The 24470-nt window shown below is 38.1% G+C and overlaps 2 protein-coding genes across 2 annotated transcripts in view; both read right to left on the bottom strand.

Annotated features, from left to right (window-relative positions):
- Positions 1-15694, bottom strand: part of LOC107554894 (brain-derived neurotrophic factor) — a 28654-nt gene extending 12960 nt beyond the window's left edge. Inside the window, exon 1 of the mRNA XM_016237539.1 lies at positions 15644-15694. Coding sequence (XP_016093025.1) covers positions 15644-15664 — 21 coding nt within the window. The 5' untranslated portion in view covers positions 15665-15694. The remainder of the gene's footprint in view (positions 1-15643) is intronic.
- A 5151-nt stretch (positions 15695-20845) lies between these two features.
- On the bottom strand, positions 20846-23420 carry LOC107554889 (uncharacterized). Its single transcript, XM_016237534.1, has 5 exons — positions 23405-23420; positions 22589-22943; positions 22391-22483; positions 22170-22279; positions 20846-21309 (listed from the first exon to the last, which is right to left on the bottom strand). The coding sequence occupies exons 1-5, from the start codon at positions 23418-23420 to the stop codon at positions 21170-21172; spliced, it is 714 nt and encodes a 237-aa protein (XP_016093020.1). The 3' UTR covers positions 20846-21169.
- Positions 23421-24470: the final 1050 nt, after the last annotated feature.

The following is a 24470-nucleotide window of genomic DNA, read 5'->3' as shown; positions in this document are numbered from 1 at the left end:
CAAAGCTGTGCTACTGAAAGCCAAACAGAGGAAAAACATGGGTTTAAGTACCATACTTACATCTGTGCACTGCAGATTTGAGCTTCGTTATGGGTGTACTATAGGAAAAGAAAAAAGCTGAATCCTCGGCAGTCTTGAGGCACGCTGTCAACGTAAAGAACGGACAACGTTATTTTCCCCCGTACGCCTTTATCTTGACAAAGAATGAAGTGGAAGTCACGAAATCCAAGTACGACCGTTGTCTGTTATCAGTAAAATTCCATCAGAGCGCGAACACTCAGACATCTAATTGTTATGCAGTGACGAGGCGCTATGCTTGGATGTGTCCTACAAATGTGCTGGAAAGTAACATGAGTAATAGGTGGTATTTACCCGCATATGAGCCAAGATTCGTTCGAGCCGGAGAGTTGTAAAAGACATGAAACGCTATTGTATTTATAACTCAGAGCAACAGTAAACAGTATGCTTGGGCAACACGGACACGCACAGTAAACGAGCTGGGAGGAAAGAAAGGGAGAACAAGTTCAAAAGCTCAGTGGACAGAGCCCTTCCAAACATAAACTTATTTTCTGGTTAGCACTGACACACTGTTTCCTTTAAACTCACAAGTTGCTGTTTTGATTCAACAAGTTCATTCATTCATGCATCCATCCATCCATTCATCCACACCAGGCCCTGGATTACTGCCAGTAACAATCACAATCTAACTGATTTGCTTGTTAGTCACTAGTGGGATATGATAGCATATACCTGACAATTGATCCTCTCTGTGTGTGTGTGTGTTTGTCTGTTGTCATCTTGGGTTTGCTTTACTTCAAGAATAAGTTGATTACACACAACTGCATCTCTCATCCCTGCCAGTCTGCTTAAGATATAATGCAACCAGAGACAGCTTTTCTTCAGATCTGGTTTTTCAGGAGTTTTTAAATGTACTTTTAATGTATTTTCCATGTCTTTATGGATTGAAATAGTTATGATTATATAGATAACTGCTTATTTACTACATCAGAAACAAAACCCTTACAATACAGCACTTTTCTGGCCACATTACATAGCTTATGCCGAATATGATCAGTGTTTCTTTCAAAGGTTTATTTATGTTCACTTTTAAACATTTGTCTTTTACTGAGCTTACTGCCTCACATTCATCCATGCGTGACTTGTTTTGCTCTTGCAGGTCTTGGTGCACTGCAGACTAACACGTACTAGTTCTCCATGATCAGATGAGGATCAACAATGCGCTGTCAGGACACATTAATGAGCATGGATGCTACGGAAGAAATTTTTCAAAGAACGAATGGCTCAAGGTTGTAAACACTGTGGCAGGTGAGTATAGTTTGTGGTATTTAAAATGAAGACCGTTGAGATGGATGGAGGGCTATGTTGCTTAGGGACAAGGCCCTTGAAGTGGTTAAGCAGAATAAAATGCAGCCTCATTGTATAAAAATGTGGAGGGGTCAGAGCCAGTATTGAGGACACCACACTGATGCTCTTCTGAATGTCTAAGCGCAGCATCCAGAACCTCCCTCAGATAACACGTCATCGCTTCCTCTCCTTTCTCAAAACTGCATCACTTCATCACTCTAGTCTTCCTTTCCTCTCCTCTGTTCTTTCCACGCTCCCACAGTTTTCACAGGCTCCCTGGATGACTCACATGCGGCCCTCTGCACCACCTCTGCCCTCCCTCGTAACTCCTAAACAGAGATACCCAGAAACTCAAACTACAGGACAGTCAGACCACCAGCATCATCTCCTACCTAAGACTACACCCACCGTTCCGGCTCTCATCCGACGCCTTTCATTTTAGCTTAGTAGTTTGTTTAATAACCTGAACCATTGCTATATATTTTCCTATTGTATATACACACACAATCTTATATTAATATACACACATACACAATCTTAGGTCCTACCGGGATCAGGTTTTATTGAGTCCAAATTGTGAGCTTTATTTCAACACAAGAGTTCCCCCCCCCCCATTATAACAGTAAAATATTTTTAGTTAGACATTTTAGCTGACAAAAGCCAGAAGAGAGTGGCTGGACTACTTAGATGCATTAGCATTATAAAATATTCAAAAATATTAGCGTGGCGTGTGAGATCTCAGCTCTGTTCTTTATGGCTCATTTAAGGGAATCCCCTGAAGTGAGAAATACTGTACATCCTTGTAGAAACCCCAAAACTCAGGTTTAACAAGAAAATAAAACTTCTTTTTAAAAAGAGGCTTTTGGAGAAAAAAGGTCTATCCTATAACTCTATACGGTCACATTATGCAAAATACTTTCTCTTGCTAGTTTTATTTGAATGCAATGTTGTCTTTATGCAGGTCACCTGAGCTCACTTGTTTGTCATGCCTAATTACATTTGGGCTTCGCTCAGTCTCCAAAATCATTATGAGAACTGAAGTGTATGGCAGCCGAAATAATTGCACCGTCAGCATTTTTGAGTCCCCTTCTTCACTCCATTTACCGACCACTATTAAGAGTGGATGGGTCCGCGGGGAATGCCGTATCATTTCTCTGTTTCAATTTGTGTTCCATAAATATCAGTAATGGGGCTTGCACGTCACAACTTACACAGTAACTGGCAGTAAAAATAACCCTTGGCAGTGGGTGTGGGCATGTGTCGGTGGAAGGATGTGTCCAGTCTTCTGTAGGGACATCTATAGTTTCTTCACATCATTTCTCTCTCATCCTCTCTCTCACAACTCCTTTCTGGTGCCATGCTTTACTGTTTCAGCTATGAATTAAACTTGGACAACCATTAGAATGCGTAACATTCATATTCAGTGTTCATAAATATGCATTGTTCCCATAAACAGGGGAAAAGGACAGATTCAACAAGATGGATTTACATTCAGACTAGTGGGGGTATATGGAAAAACGTGGGTAGAATAATACCACCACCCATATATATATATATATATATATATATATATACACATACACACATACACGCACACATTATATATACAGTGGGGCAAGTTCTCCCACTTAAAAAGATGAGAGAGGCCTGTAATTTTTATCATAGGTATACCTCAACTATGAGAGACAAAATGAGAAAAAAAATTCCAGAAAATCACATTGTAGGATTTTTAAAGAATTCCTCTATTCTCAAGCATGCGCACTGTTAAATCTCACCGTTGAACAGGTTTCTTAAAGGCGCAGTAACGCTTAATTGATTCAGCTAATAACGGTGTGTGTGAAAGGTGAAGGCATTTGTGTTGCAAGTTTATCGTTTTCTAAGATTAGTCACAAATCATTCCAACCCCTTTTTTTCAAAGTTAAATGGATAGTTACTCCAAAAATGAAGATTCTGTCATCATTCACACACCATAATGTCCTCCCAAAATGGCATACTTTCATTCTTCTGAAGAACACAAAAGATGTTATTGTAAGGGGTCTTGGTTACCATAGACTTCAATTGTATCAACAAACAAACAAACAATAAATAAATAAGTCAAAAGTCGTGGAGGTTTGGAATGACTTGCTGGCAAGCTTGACTAATTTAGGTGGGATGAAATATTCCTTTTAATAACACTAACACACACACACATATATATATATATATATATATATATATATATATATATATATTTACACACACAATATCTCACAGAAGTGAGTACACTCCTCACATTTTTGTAAATATCTTATTATATCTTTTCATGTGACAACACTGAAAAAACGACACTTTGCTACAATGTAAAGTAGTGAGTGTACAGCTTGTATAACAATCATGTTGGAATACTGCCCTGCGGCCCAGTCTCCGAAGGGAGGGGATCATGCTCTGCTTCAGTATGTCACAGTACATGTTGGCATTCATGGTTCCCTCAATGAACTGTAGCTCCCCAGTGCCGGCAGCACTCATGCAGCCCCAGACCATGACACTCCCACCACCATGCTTGACTGTAGGCAAGACAAACTAGTCTTTGTACTCCTCACCTAGTTGCCACCACACACGCTTGACACCATCTGAACCAAACAAGTTTATCTTGGTCTCATCAGACCACAGGACATGGTTCCAGTAATCCATGTCCTTAGTCTGCTTGTCTTCAGCACTCTATATATATATATATATATATATATATATATATATACACATATACACACACACACACACATTTTTTAACTTGCCACCCAACCCTATTTTCCAAATCACATATATATTACTGCTCATTTTTCACCATCTCACTTTTTTTCTTTTTTACGATACTATAATACGTACTATTATAGTATATAATATTTCTTAATATTTTGCATTAGTTTTAATTTTTTGGATTTTTGTTTTTCATTTAATTTTAAAGTTTAAGTAATTTTATTTTACTGTTTTGTCATTTTTATGAGTTTTTTTTAAAAATGTCTATATAGATTTTATTCATTTTTATTTCAGTATTAGTTATTTTAGTACCATTTTAGTATCAAGTGAAACTAAATAAAAATGATAAATGTTGCCTTGGCAACTAGCTGAAATAAAGTATGTTTTTTACATTTTATTTCATTTAATTTTTTATGGCTTTAGTTTAAGTTAATTATAATAACCCTGATGTGCAACAAAACTGCACACACTGAATTTTTCTGAAGATTTCAGCAGAAGTGGAATGCCTGTGATTCACAAAGCACTATATCCCAGGTGAATATGACTATGCTTTAAATCCATTGCTTAAAAAAATTGAGCAGAAATTGTGAAAGGACTGAGCCTAATATTCTGTTATCTTGGATTGGATGCTCACACTGGTATTCTTCACTGGAAAATCAAACCTTAAGAATCCTCATGATTTAAATTAGTAAAGCATCTAGTGGTTTGTGATCAAGAAGTGCCAATGACTGAATCACATGGGGGGGTGGATCTTTATATTATGAGTCATCATACAGTGGTAAAACTTATGATGTCAAACTTATGATGACTACAAGACTTTGAGGAGTGACTGTGATTGACTTTCTCATCAGTCTTTTTTTTTTTTTTTTAGATAAAAGTTTGTCATGCTTAGCATTAATCCCATTTTAAATTTGAGCAGTGAACTTGTGATACATGGTAGGGTGTAGAGCGCTTTACCTTTGCAATGTGCTTCCTAAATAGATACACTCACTCTGTAGCCATTATAACAGCCTTTTAAGTTGCTGACAAGCTCTGATCTAGCTTTCATATAATATCACAGATGCACATAAAGACAATCTTACCATTAATGTAAGTGCACATCAATTAGATAGACACACACCCACGTTTAAATTGTGAGAGGTCTAGGCATGATCATATTTATACTGAGAGAGATGTTTGAATGCACATGCAAATATGCACATACACAAGCACTCAAGTACAAACACATTTATTTGCATACCGTACATGATAACAGTTAATGTAGGCTACTAGGTTATGGAAGCTGGTGCCTGTATTAATATCATAATAAAAAATTATTTACTTGCACAACATTATGTCATTTATTAAAGGTGATGCCAAACAAGCAAGAGTAATCATAATGTCAATTTTATACATTGATATAATTAATTAAAATATACATTAATGTCACACACTTGCATATCACAATGCAATATGTTGCCTAATAAAATGGATACATTTTCATTTTACCATTGTTTATGTACATTTATGATTTCGGCAGCCTTGGTTTTATAGCAGTGTTGATAACTTTTTTTTTTTTTATAACACTTTGAAATTAAACGGTGGTTGTAGAGATATGTATATGTATAAATTATATAAATATTATTAGGCAAAATATTATATGAATATAAACTATGTTCCCGCACCCATAGATCCTGAGGAGCAGTTTATTTGACTAGACTTATTTGCATGCTTTTCAATAGCTGAGGTTTGTAAGGGCCAGCAACAGTGAGGTTTTGTCTATTTGCATCATGGAGTACATGAACATCTAATATTGAGCTGTTCATACAGCAATACACAACACTGTTTATAGTTCTAGTGGTAAAACCCTTTGCTAAACGGACAAATATAGGACAAACAAAAAATTAGACAATTAATTTGTTGACATCATTAGGTACAAAGACATCAAAGAACGCTGTTCTTTTTATAAGGTCTTAGACATGAAAGCTGCGCGTCTCAAGAGCATATGCGCTTGCACTGTTTATGTTTTTATTCATCTGGTGAGTCAGTGGCCATTTTCGCTGGCCATTTTAGTTAGCATTTGGTCTCTCGTGGTACTATTGGCAGTTGTAAAAAGTTTCTTAATAGAGTTCTTTTTCTAATTAAGACATGACAGTGTGAAAGAGACAAATAAAATAAATGACTAATTTGTTGTACAGATAACCTCACCTATAAAAAAAATAACGATCTGCCATTGTTTAAATGAAAAACCTGTATGATTTTTCTTCTGTAGAACAAAAACGTTTGTTACAGGTTACTTTTTCTGCGCACAACAAAGGAAAACGGGAACTTTCATACTTTAAAAAGCAATAAAAGAAGACAATACGTCATCGGTCACAAATCTCTGATTTGTTTCTTTGAGTCAAATTGTTTAGTAAATCAATGATTCAATTCACAAAATCGATCTGGGGTGCATTTCCAAAAAGCATTGTTAGCCAGTTATGGTCGCAAGTTCTGCTGAAATCTACTGGAAACGATGGATTTTGTGACCTTTTCATAATTTAAATATTTTATGTGCTTATGCATGCTCCAAGTCCCATTCAATGTAATCGCACAGAAAAGAGTAACCAGTAAATTATAATTCATATTTGTTTTCTATGGAAGACAGAAAGATGTACAGGTTTGAAACAACACGAAGGTGAGAAAATAACGTTAAAACGTTCATATAGGTCAGGGGTGGCGAACTCCGGTCCTGGAGAGCCGCAGCCCTGCAGAGTTCAGCTCCAACCCTAATGAAAACTCACCTGCCTGTAGCTTCCTAGTAACCGTTCAGACCTTGATTAGCTTGTTCAGGTGTGTTTGATTAGGGTTGAAGCTAAACTCTGCAGGGCTGCGGCTCTCCAGGACCGACGTTCGCCACCCCTGATATAGGTGAACGGTCCCTTTAAAACTAAATCAAGGACACAAGCTTACTCGTCCCATACACTAACCACGAAACTATTGTTTTTGTTGAAGTGGAGTCACAACAATGCATCATTTGCAATGTATTATAATGAAAATTTTCTGACAGTTTTGCTGCATCATCATTTACAACTTACCATTAGGAGTGGATATCTTGGTAATGGCATATTAGCTCCTTGTCTAGGTTTGTTATTTCAGCTTCGTCTTAAGGAACAGGTGCAAACTGAATGTTGTGATTGGGCCTGCAATTCAGTTTTGACACTAAGCAAACATGTGCGCGCTTGGCGTAAAGCCACTTGTTTCTGTTACACTGTATAGCAATTTCCAACATGTCCATCCCCTCACGTTTGACATGCATACAATCAAACACGCAGACACAAATACCACCCTCCCCATAACGCTATAATAATAGACAGCTCACTCAATGGTCTAAAGTAAAGCCATTAAAGTGAATAAAGGCGGTAGTTGCTGAAAGGCTGGAAATTGTTAAAGACAATACTTAAAGAGTGGGATTTCTTCCCTGTTGATCTGTTAGGGATATCCTACTCCAAATGCTTCTCTCTATACATCAAAGGGCCGGTGCAAATAAAAGCATGCTTGTCGAGGGTGAACAAACTGCCTCCTTTGTGCCGCCTCCCAGCCAAACTCAAGCAACACAAAGCAGTTGGATGTAATAAACTGCAAAAAGAAGCCCGGCACTATTTAGATGACATGCTCTGCTCTGGTGCTTGGCTGCGTACCTTTGTCTGCCTCTAGCTGGGACCGACATATAATATTACTGCATCGAAATCCTCTTAGACTCCAGGGTCCGATTACAGCCCCCCTGTACCTCTCTCCGGTTCTTTTCTTCCTTTAAACTAAGCAAAGTTGATATCTGTCTGATAAAACAGACTGTTAACACTTTAGCTTTAAGCCTGCGGCTGTATAGTAGGGAGTGGTCTGACAGACTGAGGATGTTTTCAAATACAATGAACATGATTTATTTCAGTCATCTGAAATGGAGTAGAATAATGTGCCCATGTATATAAAGTATGCCGTGGCATGATAAATGAAAAGATAAGGCAGATACAGTATTTACTGTCCTCGTTCATCAGTTTGGATGTAGTGAAGTTGTTTTGCACTGAAGTCATTTGGAACGATACTGACTTCACAATACTTCAGAAGCATTTTCACACTTTACTCAAAATGCTCTGTAAAATCAAGCTTGAAATAGAACAGTTCACCCAAAAATCATTTAATCACGCTTATGTTGGTCCAGAGCTGTATGACTTTTTTCCATCAGTGGAACACAAAAGGAAAATATATTTTGAAAAATATGCAAACAATACCGGACCCCAATGATAATCTTCCTGTAGCCTTCTTAACTGGTGCTAACAATGGGTTTGATTCTCGGGAAAAGAAATACTCTGTACCTTGAATGCAATGTATGACACTTTGGATAAAAGCATCAGCCAAATGTATAAATGTAAAATAAAATCGTCATAGTAAATTGTCATTGTATGGATGAAACGATTGTATTTAAATTATGAGTGATTAGATGTGATGACTTAATAATAAGGTTTAATTTATTAACATGAATTAAAGGGGTCATATGATGTTGCTAAAAAGAACATTATTTTGTGTATTTGGTGCAATGAAATGTGTTTATGCGGTTTAAGGTTAAAAAAACACATTTTTTCCACATACTGTACATTATTGTTTCTCCTCTATGCCCCGCCTTTCTGAAACACATCGTTTTTTACAAAGCTCATCGGTCTGAAAAGCGAGGTGTGCTGTGATTGGTCAGCTATCCAGTGCGTTGTGATTGGCCGAATACTTCAAGCAGTGGCGTAACTTTGCTTTGAAAAGTGGTGGGGACACCGCACAACTCGTTTTGCTAGTTTTTTATTTAATAACCTAATTTACTTGGGGACTGGGTTTAGAGTTGAACAAACTGAATTTTTGCTTTTCAAAAATACATCGATGTACCAGGGGCGGTGTCAGAGATTTTTGAACGCAGGTGCCGAGGGGGTACTAGATCATTGACAGAGGGAGCTGGGCAATTCAGGGCTCCAGACTCGCTCTTTTGCTATTAACTTTCTCAGTTGGCTGCATTTTTTTGTTGTTGCGCTACAACATGCTGTTAATCAATGCACGCTGATTAACTTTTAAGGTAGTTTATAGTTATATGGAAACGAAAGTAGTTAACATTCAACCCGTTCTTTTTCATCAGTAGTATTATTTGTGATTTGAATTTTGTGAACGGGAGTTCCTCTTTTGCCATGTTATAAGCCGGGCCTTCGGATGCTTTCACTTTTGATTTCACGATCTTGTCAGGTTTTACAATAAAATATAATTGCCAGGATCAGGAAACAGTCCTCCATAAAATGTGCTGCACACATCTGAATATTTGGGTTGAAGTGTTCTGGAACAGTGTTGTAAATACAACTTAACCACTGATTTCTAGTCGTGTCCTCTTTTGGAAGGCCAAACAAAGTAGTTTCGCTTTCACAACGAAACACACGGCGGGCTAGAGTGAGCGGAGGCTGGCTTGAGTGAGCAGAGGCCGGAGGCCTAGAGTGAGTGGAGGGCAGCGGGCTAGAGTGAGCGGCGGCGGGTGGGCTTGAGAATGGTGTGACCAGCGGATTCGACGAAGGAGCGGCCAGTGGGCTTGCGGCAACCACATGTGACGACCCTGGGCTGGACTCCGCTTCGTCCACGGTGAAAGCCGATCCGGCGATCCACAGCACGAAGTTGATGTATTTCCTCAGTGACCAGCACAGATCAGCTCTAGGCATGACGAAGCGGATATCGTCCTCTTTTGGAAGGCCTAACAAAGTAGTTTCGCTTTCACAACGAAACACACATCGCCTTCACGGCATGGCAGCAACAACAATACTACAGCGAGAATAAAAGTTACGCCTTCTTTCTTTGCGTGAACATTTGGGCGGCGTTATGCAAATCTTCCCACATCGTGACATAGATATGTGGGGGCGTGTTAGAACGAGCCGTTTTAGGTAGGTGTGGCTGACTCTTAACTTTTATAAAGAATATCTCTTTGGATTTGAGTCTCTTTTATGCACCAAGAGCTTGTAACACTTCAAAGAGAAAAGAAAAATTTAAATCGCATCATATGACTCCTTTAACAATTAACTTTGCCAGCATTTATTAATGTTGGTTAACGGTAATCTCAACATTTACTAATACATTTTAAGATAAAAACTTGACATTAATTAATGCACTGTGAACTAACATGAACATGAGCATTAACAAAGGGTAATAATAAATACTGTAAAAATATATTATTCATTGTTAATTCTATGAATTTACAACATGAACGTACCATCACACTATCGGAGGCTTCATGTATGGCAGGTCTAATCAGCTAGAAGAGCTGTGCAAGTCTCTCATTAGCTCTTCACCTTGCTCCCCATGTAAAAAGCAGCCTTTCAATGAAAATGTTCAAAGAGAGGCTTGATTCGGAAGGGCATCGAGGGGAAGAACTGCGGGGCTCGGGGCCCTGTGGGGTAACGGCGTTCTCTGGCCGCATACACCTCGCAAGGATACCTGGGCGCATGCTGGATTTCGCCGTGTTTGTGAGGAGAGAATAAAACAGCCTTAAAGTGATGTTATGACTCATCCCCAGGGTCATTTGCTCTCGCTGCAAATGAGAGTGGGTGTCTCACTAACTTGCAGATATAAACTGGATATTGTTTTCATTATTCTAAGGCTATATTTGGTAAAGGAGGAGAGAGCGAGTGAAAGAAAAGCAGCAGAGAGAGACAAAAGAAAACCTATAAGAGCGTTTGCATCAAGACGCTCCCTCTCACGTTCCTCCTTCCCTCCTCGCCAGATAATGTTTATCATCAAACCTTCGCAAATGTCAGCTTGTCATGATGGGATGGACATTTGCCCTTGGATTCTGATGCCAGGGGTTACCTAATCAACACCGGTCCTTTGTGACTCAGTCAACTGGATTTCACGAAAAAAAGGGCTAAAAATTAATGACCCCTATAGGTGAGAACACAACAACAAAGCATCAAATCCACAGAGAGGATGTCTGCGCAAATAATCAAATCCAGTGTCCACATTACGTGCCATTTTTCATTTCACTGTCAAACTTCAGGACATTTCCACCCTCAGGATAAGACTGTAGTCATGGTTTGATGTGGATGCCATGGCAACACAATAGGCGGCCTTTAGGTGTTCTCACAATAAGAGCGAGGTCGTCAGGGACTGACTCATCAATGCCAATGCTCCATGCATTCGCCCTATTTATTGACCGATGGAAGGGTTAAGTAGGGGATGAAGTTCGACAACAATGTTGTTTGGTGGGAAATTGAGTACATGGGAGTGTGGCAGAAAGAAATGATCTAAATAAGCATAGAAGATGATACCTCATTTCGTTTCATCACTTCACATTTCTGCCTGTGGTTTACTACAAACCATTCTCCTCCAAAGCCTCTGAAACAACCTTAGAAGCACCCACACCGCATGTAACCATAACTACACACGCCGCCTTTGCCCTTCAGATGATCCATACTCTGAATACAATCACCTGCTGTCATGCGATGGGATATTGTGGTGTTCCTGTAGTTTGGTTTGAATATATTTGAATGGAAGCTGCATTGTTTTCACTCGGCGCTTGGCCTCTTGTTGCCCTCTGACATAATGACACACCTTTTGTTTGCAAGGTTTGGACTCAAACAATGCGCCGAGCGTTCAGAACAAGAACATTCTGGTTATTCTCCATCTGTAATTACCGCTCACCTAAATGCATCAGGTTGGACCATCTTATCTGGTTGACTTATCGCTTTATCTGTTTGGTGATTTTTCTCTGGGAACACCAAAGGAAGTAATATTGCATCAGAATGCTAATTCCCATTAGGCTTACCTTAATGCTGTGGTGTGTTGCTAGGTAGTGTCGGACCGGTGGTCCCATTTGACTAGGTCTGATTTCGGAAAACGCGCCAGATCCGCGGATTCTCTCCCTGCTCCAGGAATTTTGATATTCGTCTGAGTGGCGGAGCTTGCAGGGAGCATTAGGGAGTGGGTCGATCTCCCACGTACCCTGCTTTACATTTCAAATCTTAGCTTATCCAAGGATTTCCATACCATCTATTTGAATATTTTCCACTCTGAAAGCTGGGAATTAGTGTGCTGAAACACTGCCGTTTCATAATCCTTCATATGACAGTCGCAAACTTCGTGATAATAGATGCCCCTCATTCCTGCGAGAAAGAAAAATTACAAAGGAGATATTAATGTCTCAATTGTTTCTCCAAGAGAGCAATGAGAAGAAATAAAGCATAAACAGAGACTGGAGCTTCAACAAAGTGCTCAGATTTGGCAAGATTTCTGCAAGATGTCAAATCAAATATTTCTTATCAAATGGGTCCATGAACAAACTATGTGGGCTGTTATGCACAATTTTGTAAAAATGAATATTATTCCTTTTTTACAAATAATTACTTTTTTTTGAATGCCAACAACTGCCTCCTTTGTTTTTATTTCTTTTAAGGGATTTTAGGAGAAGCGTTTCATAATTAAAACATAACTAAGTGTTATTAAAGAACAACTCTTGAGCAGTGAAATTCTCATTCATGTAAATGCCACATATATTCAGATACACATTGTATGCATGTGAACAGAGATTATTATGGTTACAAAAGGAAATCAAATATGATTAATCTGCACTAACGGCATACTTCGTTGGCATCCAGCTTTAGTCATAGATTGTCTTTATATAGAAAGCCATTGTCCTTTTTGCAACAATTTCATAATTACTCACCCAGTTTCTAAAAGATAATGCATCATGAGAATTGTTACAGGCACACCTGCTTGTGGTTTGCATAATAATAATCAATCCCTCCCTGCAGGAGCTACACGCAGACAAAGGTCAACATTTATTTTGATGACCTTTAACCTAATGCATTTTCTGTATGCTTAGTTTTAGAGCAGTACTGCCACTTTAAAATGATTAAATAATAGTGATTGAACAGGATATAAATACATTTCATTTAATCTATTTCAACTGAATACTCACTGTAAATATTAAGTGTGTGGCATGCTTAATGTGCTCGTTTAGCACCTATCAGTTATTTCTGGTAATCACATATGGATCTTACATTGTTATAAGTGTAATCAAAGCTGATTTTTTTTTAAAATCATAACTTGATATCTTTATCAAATCATTCATATGTCTCAAGTACACCTCTGTGGTGCATCTTTCCTCAATTTATTTTATTCTCGGTCTCTATTCTTACTTGTTCTCTAAACACTTGTTGAGTGTTTGTTGAGGCCATCATTGAGTCAGCGTCTATTTCTGGTCTAGTCTCAGGTGTTCCTGCTAATCAAATCACACTTATTCATTATCTTCATCCTTTCAGGCATTCGACTATTATCATCCTGCTATTTCTTTTCTTCCACCCTGTTGCTCTCACCCTCAACTTTTAGATTCAACCTATTTGTCTTTTTAATTCTAAAACACTGTGTTCTTCTCGAGGCAATCCTGCCCCTGCACCGCTGCATCTTCTGATGAGGCCTTTTAAATTATTGCTTTTTCTCTTAAAAAGACAAACGTCAAAGAAGATTAGAATTTTAGGATTAGATTAAAAGATAATGCACGACAAGGGATAAAATATAAGGAGGATAACAGACACAAATAAGACGAGCCACGCTAAACCATTTCGCAAACTACTATTAATCTTGCATCAAATGTGTTTTTCATCTGCTAGTAAGCCACACGTTTAGTCAATATGATGCATTATGACACTGCACACCCACACATAAATCTGTGCGATATAACTTCAGGTCAGATGTAGTGATATGCACGACCACAGGAGTGTTCAGGAAGTTATCAAGGCTGCATCATCTCTAAAGTGTTAGCTGGCAAACTCTACTTTCTCTCTCACATGTTAGGAGTACAGTGGTGCTCAAGTCTGTAAGTAGCCGGGTACCAAAGCATGGCATCTGTGATGTGAGCTGGCTGGCGGGGGAGAGAGGCTGCGTTGCTTCGTAGGAGGTACTGCGTGTGTTTGTTTACGCTGCGGCGGAGGCGTGTTAGCCTGTTACGCCACTCACCTGTCACAAAAACAGCGAGGAGCAATCTGGTTTTAAATTCTGGAGAACGCCCACCCAAAACTCTATCCTTTTTCCTTGCCGAGACTGTTTTCCCGTCTGGACACACCACACTCAGAAGTCCAACTTAATGCATGGCTATATTCAAATTATGCTTTAAAAAAAAAAAAAAGAAGAAAAGAGGAATTTGAAACCCCTAAAATTGAAGTGGTGGACATAAACTTGTTTCCCCTCACTACTTCCCCTAAGTTTATCAGAAAGGATTTCTTTATCAATTCTACAAAAGCAAACATGTTTCTTTCCAAACTTTAGGGCTCTTGACGCACTTTACACGTGCATCTTTTTTTTTACCGTTTATATCGTAAAACAATGCATGTGAAGTCTCTTGGGGCCCTCTGATAAGACAATGATTTCAACGTGATCCCGTTCTACCTGCAGTTGCTAAGCAACATCCACCTCCGACCTCTCACTCAGACTCATTGGACAATCTTGGAAACACAGCTGTCAGCTCATTGGCTCAGAGGAAGTTAATTAACTTTAGTCACAGCCTTCCCCTTTCCGAAAAAGAGGGGGGAAAAAGCTCAGGGTACACTTTTTGTGAATGAGAGAGAGGGAAGAACAGAAGCAGGCTGAAATACTGAGGGAGTGTCAGTGCTCATGTTTTCTTGATAACTAAAAAAATAAAGCGGATAATGAAAGCATGCTGCAAACTGTCAGTTATGAGACTGATATCAAAGTTAAAGGAAAGAGGATTCCAGCATTATAGCTAAAGCTGTGTTTCACCTTGGAGAGATACTAAAGAGATGCTTAAGAGACACTAAAAGAGGAAGGTGGGTATCCGATTGCGTGTTCAACATCAGTCTTTTGTGATGTTTGGCTGTGGGAGTATTACTAAGTATCTCATTACTGTTTAGTCTGCAATTCAAAAATCTCAACAATAGTCCCACCAGTGATCAATACTAGCTGGTTAACAGTTGTCGTTACCAAATCACTGGTGCAAAAAAAGGTCAAAATAAGAATAGACAAACTTATTACTTCCTTATTTTTATTCATAATTTGTTATGGCGCTTAAAACCTCTCAAAAACAAGACATACTTAATATTAACTAAATAAATTGTAAGAATGGAAAAATGGTCACAAGTTGCTTTACAAGAAAAAAGAACAGCTCTCTCTCTCTCTACATACACATAAATATAATATACATATATACAAAAGATAATATAAGCTACATACTTTGTTTTCAGCTGTGTTGCAGGAATATAGCAGGCTACAGCACATTTCCTACTTCTACTGCATCTAAAAATGAACTAGGCTACAGGGTATATCAGACAAAATATTAAAATAAATATTAAAACAGGCCCGTGAGGGATTTCTTTTCGAGGAAGATATGTAAATTCATATTAACCGAATCAATAAACCATTGCAGTTTTACTGATATGCTCATGTAGCCTACATAGTCTTGATCATGACGCGTGATATGTTTTTCCCCGATCACCAACAAAACACTTCAAAATACCATCACGCAGCGCAATACAGACTAGTTATGGCCATGAACTTTTCTACTCACATATCTGAAGATGAACTCCATCCTCCAAATGCATATGCGGCTCTGTCGATCAGTCTGGTTTTGATATCCTTCATTCATTTGTATTTGACCGACATTTGAATTAATTTAAAGGTTTCTCTGTACTCGCTGTCTTAAGCTGGTTCGACTACCACTAATATGTGATGCTGAAAGGTGATTGGTTTGAATTACTCACTAACAATAATTGGTTAAGGAGGCAAATTTAGTCGCCATGTGCTTTTATCGGTCGCATTTTGGATGGAAACAAACGACGCTGCGTCACTTGAATATCCAATCTGAATATCTTTAGTAACGAGAGAAGCCAATCTCCTGTAATCTTTAAAACCGCGAATCGAAGAATATATATATATGAATTATCCATAATGTATAATAATACAGTATCTAATGTGTAATCATTTCTTGGAGAAGTTTATACACTGTAGTGCCAATGTTAAAGTCCCCATGAAATCAAATTGAAAGTTTTTTGGGTGTTAGTATCAATATGTTAGTCTTAATGTTATTTATAAGGCTGTGTGCGCCAAAACAGTGACAAAATTCGCATTTATAAGGTGTTCAACATCAGTCTTTTGTGATGTTTGGCTGTGGGAGTATTACTAAGTATCTCATTACTGTTTAGTCTGCAATTCAAAAATCTCAACAATAGTCCCACCAGTGATCAATACTAGCTGGTTAACAGTTGTCGTTACCAAATCACTGGTGCAAAAAAAAGGTCAAAATAAGAATAGACAAACTTATTACTTCCTTATTTTTATTCATAATTTGTTATGGCGCTTAAAACCTCTCAAAAACAAGACATACTTAATATTAACTAAATCAATTGTAAGAATGGAAAAATGGTCACAAGTTGCTTTACAAGAAAAAAGAACAGCTCTCTCTCTCTCTACATACACATAAATATAATATACATATAATATATACAAAAGATAATATAAGCTACATACTTTGTTTTCAGCTGTGTTGCAGGAATATAGCAGGCTACAGCACATTTCCTACTTCTACTGCATCTAAAAATGAACTAGGCTACAGGGTATATCAGACAAAATATTAAAATAAATATTAAAACAGGCCCGTGAGGGATTTCTTTTCGAGGAAGATATGTAAATTCATATTAACCGAATCAATAAACCATTGCAGTTTTACTGATATGCTCATGTAGCCTACATAGTCTTGATCATGACGCGTGATATGTTTTTCCCCGATCACCAACAAAACACTTCAAAATACCATCACGCAGCGCAATACAGACTAGTTATGGCCATGAACTTTTCTACTCACATATCTGAAGATGAACTCCATCCTCCAAATGCATATGCGGCTCTGTCGATCAGTCTGGTTTTGATATCCTTCATTCATTTGTATTTGACCGACATTTGAATTAATTTAAAGGTTTCTCTGTACTCGCTGTCTTAAGCTGGTTCGACTACCACTAATATGTGATGCTGAAAGGTGATTGGTTTGAATTACTCACTAACAATAATTGGTTAAGGAGGCAAATTTAGTCGCCATGTGCTTTTATCGGTCGCATTTTGGATGGAAACAAACGACGCTGCGTCACTTGAATATCCAATCTGAATATCTTTAGTAACGAGAGAAGCCAATCTCCTGTAATCTTTAAAACCGCGAATCGAAGAATATATATATATGAATTATCCATAATGTATAATAATACAGTATCTAATGTGTAATCATTTCTTGGAGAAGTTTATACACTGTAGTGCCAATGTTAAAGTCCCCATGAAATCAAATTGAAAGTTTTTTGGGTGTTAGTATCAATATGTTAGTCTTAATGTTATTTATAAGGCTGTGTGCGCCAAAACAGTGACAAAATGCGCATTTATAAGATATCCACCTTTTTCTTCAACGCGGAAGTAAGCCTATGGGTGAGACTTCCGGTTCATTAGCCGCTATAGGTAAATAACAAGGAGAATAACAACGTGCAGTAAACGGTAAAACTGTTTGCACTACAAACCAGTGTGTTCATAATTAAGATCTGCGGTCCGGTCCAGATACACGAGTCGCCATATATTAAAAACTTTTACAACTACACAGCCTCAGCATGATTATGACTACTATTTTGTTTTTACTAAGAGTTTCATATTGACTCTAGGTGGTAATCTATTAGACTGTGGCTGTCAAATACGGCTTTACCGAGCTCAATGGCTCTGGCCCGAGCAGATATAAACTAAACGCTATTGGCTATTTTAAAAAGGGGGCGGGGCTGCTCGATATGTCCCGCCCTCTTTTCCTGTTTCAGTTGAAATTACTTCACCACATAGAATAATGCTGTGTGTTTCAAGGCACTTCAGGAGACCTTTAACATGAGATGAGTCAAACAAAGAGACTTTAAAATTACTTTGAAATGACAACACATTTTTACTCCAAATATAGGTACATCTTTGAATTAAAATAGCATTTTGTAATGGCAATGGTAGCATGTTATTTTACTAGAATACTGGACCGTAACGCCGCAACTTCAGATCACAGAACTGCTGAAGATAATGGATATGTGATAATTGTGTAAAACATTTGGTACAACTAAAGTATGGTAGCCTACATATTAATAGATTAATGCACATTAAAGGATATTTCTAAACTCTGTCAGATATGGGATATTTCAATATTCAGTATGACCCCCCCCCAGGACCTTTGAGAAAAAATTTAATAGCAATAAAGGTAACCATTTTTACTTGTTTAGCTTTTTAAAGAGAATTGACTACAGAAAGTAGTTGATCACCTTCTACAGGCGAGTTCTGGACGTCTCCCAAATCCTGTCGGTAATGCAACTGTCTGTAGCCTGACTTGGAGGGTGGTCTCCTCACATTTTAGGCCTGGCTTATTCTCCGTTGCTAAAGAGCAGAAAAGAGTAAAGATTTGGCAGAAAATTTAGACCAACTGCTTAATCTAAACAAGTTTCATTCTTCCATTAATAGAGTGCGCGAGAGAGAGAGAGAGAGAGAGAGAGAGAGAGAGAGATTGGGAGGAGGAGGAGCAGATCATGTGGTTTTGGCTTGACACTGCTTCACAGCTGTCAGGTGGTCCACCCATTACACCACTAGACTATTTTAACAAACATTGCATTATGTGAATGAGAAAAAATTTAATAGCAATAAAGGTAACCATTTTTACTTGTTTAGCTTTTTAAAGAGAATTGACTACAGAAAGTAGTTGATCACCTTCTACAGGCGAGTTCTGGACGTCTCCCAAATCCTGTCGGTAATGCAACTGTCTGTAGCCTGACTTGGAGGGTGGTCTCCTCACATTTTAGGCCTGGCTTATTCTCCGTTGCTAAAGAGCAGAAAAGAGTAAAGATTTGGCAGAAAATTTAGACCAACTGCTTAATCTAAACAAGTTTCATTCTTCCATTAATAGAGTGCGCGCGAGAGAGAGAGAGAGAGAGAGAGAGAGAGAGATTGGGAGGAGGAGGAGCAGATCATGTGGTTTTGGCTTGACACTGCTTCACAGCTGTCAGGTGGTCCACCCATTACACCACTAGACTATTTTAACAAACATTGCATTATGTGAGGAATTTCTAAATTGGATTATGTCACATCCAAAATGCATGAGAACAGTCCAGAGAGCAGTAAAGCATAACTGTACTAACTTTCCAGGTGTTGAGAAGGGTGCTGCCAGGACCGTCAGCTTCAATCCAGATGACTTTCTCATGTGTTTGGGTGCTGCTGGTGTCGCTTCATTATTGCTCTGTTATTCTATAAGATTAAGTAGTTTCATTCCCCTTTGCATAACAGCCAAGCGCACATACAACGTATGAGACAATTTAGCAAATACAATAAGCATGAAATATCTAAGGTTTGCTTAAGGGGAAAATTGCTCTATTTTTTTTCTCACCATGTCAGAATAATCAGCCTTTCATAATTGAAATGGTCTAAAACACCACAGAAATGATGAAGCAATGTGACACTATAGCACAGATAAACTGGAGAAAAGCGTACAGTGAGCAAAGAGACTATTATGCAATTAATTCTCCAATTATGTAAGCATGTTAAGATTAAAAAGTTTAAATATATTATCTGTCCATTCAAAATGAGCCTGTACTGTAGAGCGCAGTTTTTGTTAAGTCAATTTAATGTCTAATTTAGTCAAAACAAACAATATGAGACATTTGATCACATTGATGTAATATAAATTTTTCTAGCCCAAACAGGCAGAACTTTATGGACGTGCTGCTCTGGATGCACTTGAGTCCAGTACATCTGCCTGTAGGCGTGTTACATAATTATCTGTTAATAATAGCCTCATTAACAGAATTGATTACTGTTAATTCCTTAGGCATGATGTTAGAACAAGCACAGCTATTCGCAGTGCAACCGATTGTCTTGCAAACCAAAAAATACCTTTCAAAAACAGACAGCAGACAGTTGTGGTTTCATCACTCTTACACCAAGGACTGACACAGATAAACCAAAGCATTTGCACTGAATCCTGTTCTGGTTGATGAAGATTACAAGCACTTCTATAGAAGTTCCTTGTATTGTTGGATATGTTAAAAGAGTTTGAACATTAAACGGGCCACACTCCTGACGGGAGGCTCAATTTTCTTTTGGTTCAGACAGATGGCATGCAGGAAATGGACCGAGATGAAGCTCAAACCGCCAGTCTCCAGACTCCCTTTTTCCTCTGTGGGCTGAACCCATAAGCTCTGAACACACTACAGAGACTACAAATCAGCAAGAAACAAGATGACTGAACTGCATTGCAAGACGAGGTGAAGATGCATGAAAAATCTGCAGAGAATGTGGTTAATTACACTGAACTAATAGGTTTTGCTCTGTGGCTGCAATTAAAACAAGTTATGAAGCAAAATGTCAGTAATATTAGTTGTAAATGCCCCGGAAATATCAAATAAAGTACCTTTAAAACTGTTACAGTTCTGATGTTTTTTTACTAGGCCAACAGCAACAAAAGTTTCAATGGAATTCTCTGTATGGAGCTATATTGTAATCAGGAGGCTAAACATTTGACTAGTTTATTGAGAATCTTGAAATATTGTGCAATATTTGTGAACTGTCCAAGTTTGTGAATGTAAGAACAATGAATAAAAAATAATAATTTAAAGCTCATTAAAACACACAAGGTTGATATTTCTCAACTGATATTTCTTTTTAATCAATCATGAAACTGTTGATCTGAAAAGCATTTCTCTAAATGGAGCGATTTTTTAATGAAAGCATTTAAAAAGGGGAGAAAAAAAGTCACTCATTGGCAATAATAACTCCAAGTTGCTTTAAAAGACCTGAACATCAATTAATACTTTATTGAGAGCTTCATATTAGGCTGGACAGGTTTTCTATGCACATACATATTTTAAAACATTAATATAAAAACAATCTAGTTTCCTAGAAATAATTAAGGCAAAATACCTGCTCCTGCAATAAAAAAACAATTAAAAAAACACCTTTTTACATCTTTTCTACATCAACTCTAATGAGAAGGAAGTATGTGAGGCCAGTGAATGAGAGAACAGTGGCTTTAATAGCAAGTGGAAGCCTCTTACATCCTCTTGGTGACTCTTTTAAAGAGTGCAGCAGGCCTCAATGAGCTCAACTTGGGCTTACGCTGGTCAAGCTGATGGAGGTTTCCCTCAGACACACTCCGTACTACTCTACGGCTTGGCTCATTCTCTGATGATACTAGATGCGGTGGAAGAGAACAAATAAAGAATAAAGATTAGAATAATTAAAAAAAATTTTTTTTTTTAAATCTGGAAAATCTTAACTGATTGCCTAAAAATATTGATAAGAATTTTTTCTTGAGCGCCAATCAGCATTTTAGAATGATTTCCGAAGGATCATGCAACATTGAAAACTGGAAGAATAGCTGTTGAAAATTCAGCTTTGTATCACAGGAATAAATTATATTTTAATTAAATTTAGCCATTCCAAGAGGGTCCTTGCACCATTGGTGCTTGGGCCCTAAATAGGCCATTTTAAGTTGTAATAATTCCACAATATTTTGGGTTTTTCTGCATTTGTTATTAAATATATGCAGCCTTTTGAACAATAGTTCAGCAAAAAATGGCATGCCAAATTATAATTTTTTTAGTCAATCGACTGCATGATTATTTTTAGACATCGGTGTCGTATATTACTGCGGTTATTTAATTTAATAGAAGCAGTCATGCCTAACAACACCTTACTAACATGGCAAAAATCACTGTAAGGCACGGCCTCTAGTGGCTTATTACTTTATGAAACTGGGGTAAATTCAGCCAACTCGTGGCATTATATTACTAAGGAGAAAGAACGCGCATAAGCCACTGGGAGTGGGAGGAGGAGATTGTGCGCTTCTGGCTGTGCGCCTGACATTTTTTCACAGCTGTCAGCCAGCCCGCCCATTACACTATTACAATACTTTACCAAACATAATGGATTATGTGAGGACTTCATAAATGGAATATAATAAGAGACGCTTATGTTCCACTTCCAAGATACAAATGGAAAGCCCATAGAGGATAACTGTAATTTTTCCGCATTGAGAATAGCACACTAACCTCCAAAATGTCGGATTCGCAGTGGTTTAGACGCCTCGCAGAGATCTCTCTTTATGCGCTTGGGTGCTGCAGACGCGGCCTGAGAACTGTCCTCTTTCCCAGCGTTGGAACTGACACAAAGAGACACAAAGTGAGATTTTGGAAAACACCAAGAGTGCAAAATGTCAACGAGGCATGATTTGACACAGCCCCAGCGAACAGGTCCCATAATAAACACACACCAGTTGAACTTGCGCTTGACCTGAGCAGCTGAAGTCATGGCCATGTAGGACGGCTTGGATTTTCGCAGGTCTAATAGTGATGGGATCTCCAACCTAGAAACCAATTGGAAAGAAACTTATTCACACCAGCCAAAACAGAACTACCTAGTTCAACTTATTAATCAATGCAAATTATACTGTTTTCACACCAAATTGTACCTTTTAGCTGGCTCATTTCCATTGTTAGCTCGCAGTGCCCGAAGTGTTGTGTGGCCAGGGGGCTCAGGTGATAGGATGACTGTGGCATTACCACCTGTTGGGTCCTCGTTGTGACCAATGTCGATAGTGGAGTTTGGATCAAAGCTGCTGGAGGTGTGCGGCTGCCCTTCAGGAGTGTACTGCAGCGGGACCATGCCCTCCTGTTTTAAGACCTCTTGAATGGCAGGGGGGTAATGGGACAGCACAGGATTGGGCCCATCCTCATCTGGGTTTGCAGGAGACACAGACAGCTTCCTCCTGATTGGTTTTTTAAGAGGACATTCAACATTTCCATCCTGAAGTTGAGGGCTACAGCCTAAAAGAGAAAAGCAGCACAAAATTCATCAGCTTCAACTGAAGACATCATTAAATGGAAAAGACTTCTCAAGAAGCTTTAACTGCTTTGATAAAAAAATCTATATATTGATCACTTCCCAATCAAAGCTAAAATGTCAACAACATTATGATCAGAAATGTCAAATACGCATTTAAAAAACTTTTAAACAGTACACTGTGCATCTTCTATGTTGTAAAAAAAGTGTTCAAATGAACTTAATTGATTTGACATGATAATAGATAATGATAGATAGATAGATAGTTAGACAGACAGACAGAAGGAACTGACCTGTTGTCAGATAATGATATCAAATGATACCAACTGCAACAATTTTAAATAATATTAAAGTTTATATGAGAATAAACTGTAGAACTATAATCGCAACATAGATATGTATAAGTAGTTGCCTCATTAGCGACTGTTTCTATGGGCCGCCAAACGTAAGCCGTCCGCCATATTGTAATGGTCAACTTGACCTCCTTCATGGCAATCACTGAATATTCGAAAGATGCCACAATCCTGCACAGAACGGCTCTGTGTGAACCTACAGTATGGTGAATGACGTCATGTTGACCGTTCCAAGATGGCGGCCGCATCTACGTGCCTGGAGCGGTCGAATGGGGAATCTATACATATCTATGTATTGCAAACTCTAATGATACAAAAACACCTGTTTCAAGAATTGGAGATGTTTGCATTAAACATGCCAGTCACAAATTTCATAAAGTGTTGGCCAGAGTAGAAAGTACTGGGACCATTAATGTTTGAATGAATTCTTACCAACACAAGTAACTGGCATATTCTAATATGTGACCATGGACCACAAAACCAGTCTTAAGTTGCACGGGTATAATTGTAGCAATAGCCAAAAATACATTATATGGATCAAAATGATCAAAAATAATTAGGATATTAATTAAAGATCAAGTTCCATGAAGATATTTTGTAAATTTCCTACTGTAAATAATTCAAAACTTCAGTTTTGATTAGTAATATGCATTGCTAAGAACTTCATTTGGACAACTTTAAAGGATTGTCCAATATTTAGATTTTTTTGCACCCTCAGATTCAAGATTTTCAAATAGTTGCATCTCGACCAAATATTGTCCTATCCTAACAAACCACACATCAATGGAAGGCTTATTTATTCAGCTTTCAGATGATATATAAATCCTAATTTCGAAAAATTTACACTTAAAGCGATAGTTCACCCAAAAATGAAAATTCTGTCATCATTTACTCACCCTCAAGTAGTTCCAAACCCGTATAAATTTCTTTGTTCTGCCGAACAGAAATGGAGATATTTTGAAGAAAGTTTGTAACCAGGCTGTTTTGGGGCACCATTGTCTTCCATAGTAGGAGAAAAAAATACTATGGAAGTCAATGGTGCCCCAGAACTGCTCTGTTTCCCACATTCTTCAGAATATCTTCCTTTGTGTTCTGCAGAACAAAGACATTCATACAGGTTTGAAACTACTTGAGGGTGAGTAAATGATGACAGAATTT

Source organism: Sinocyclocheilus grahami, unplaced genomic scaffold, assembly GCF_001515645.1.
Source record: "Sinocyclocheilus grahami isolate Dianchi unplaced genomic scaffold, SAMN03320097.WGS_v1.1 scaffold518.1, whole genome shotgun sequence".
In the NCBI taxonomy this organism is placed as follows: domain Eukaryota; kingdom Metazoa; phylum Chordata; class Actinopteri; order Cypriniformes; family Cyprinidae; genus Sinocyclocheilus; species Sinocyclocheilus grahami.
Note: the sequence above shows the minus strand (reverse complement) of the source record. Positions and strands in the feature narration are given on the sequence as shown.

What these genes read in the sequence shown, in the direction of transcription:
- LOC107554889 (XM_016237534.1), bottom strand. An exon ending in GGAAATGAGCCAGCTAAAAG is followed by an intron (nt 22,484 to 22,588) that starts GTACAATTTGGT and finishes ATTGGTTTCTAG; the next exon opens with GTTGGAGATCCCATCACTAT. An exon ending in GCGAATCCGACATTTTGGAG is followed by an intron (nt 21,310 to 22,169) that starts GTTAGTGTGCTA and finishes CACCGCATCTAG; the next exon opens with TATCATCAGAGAATGAGCCA.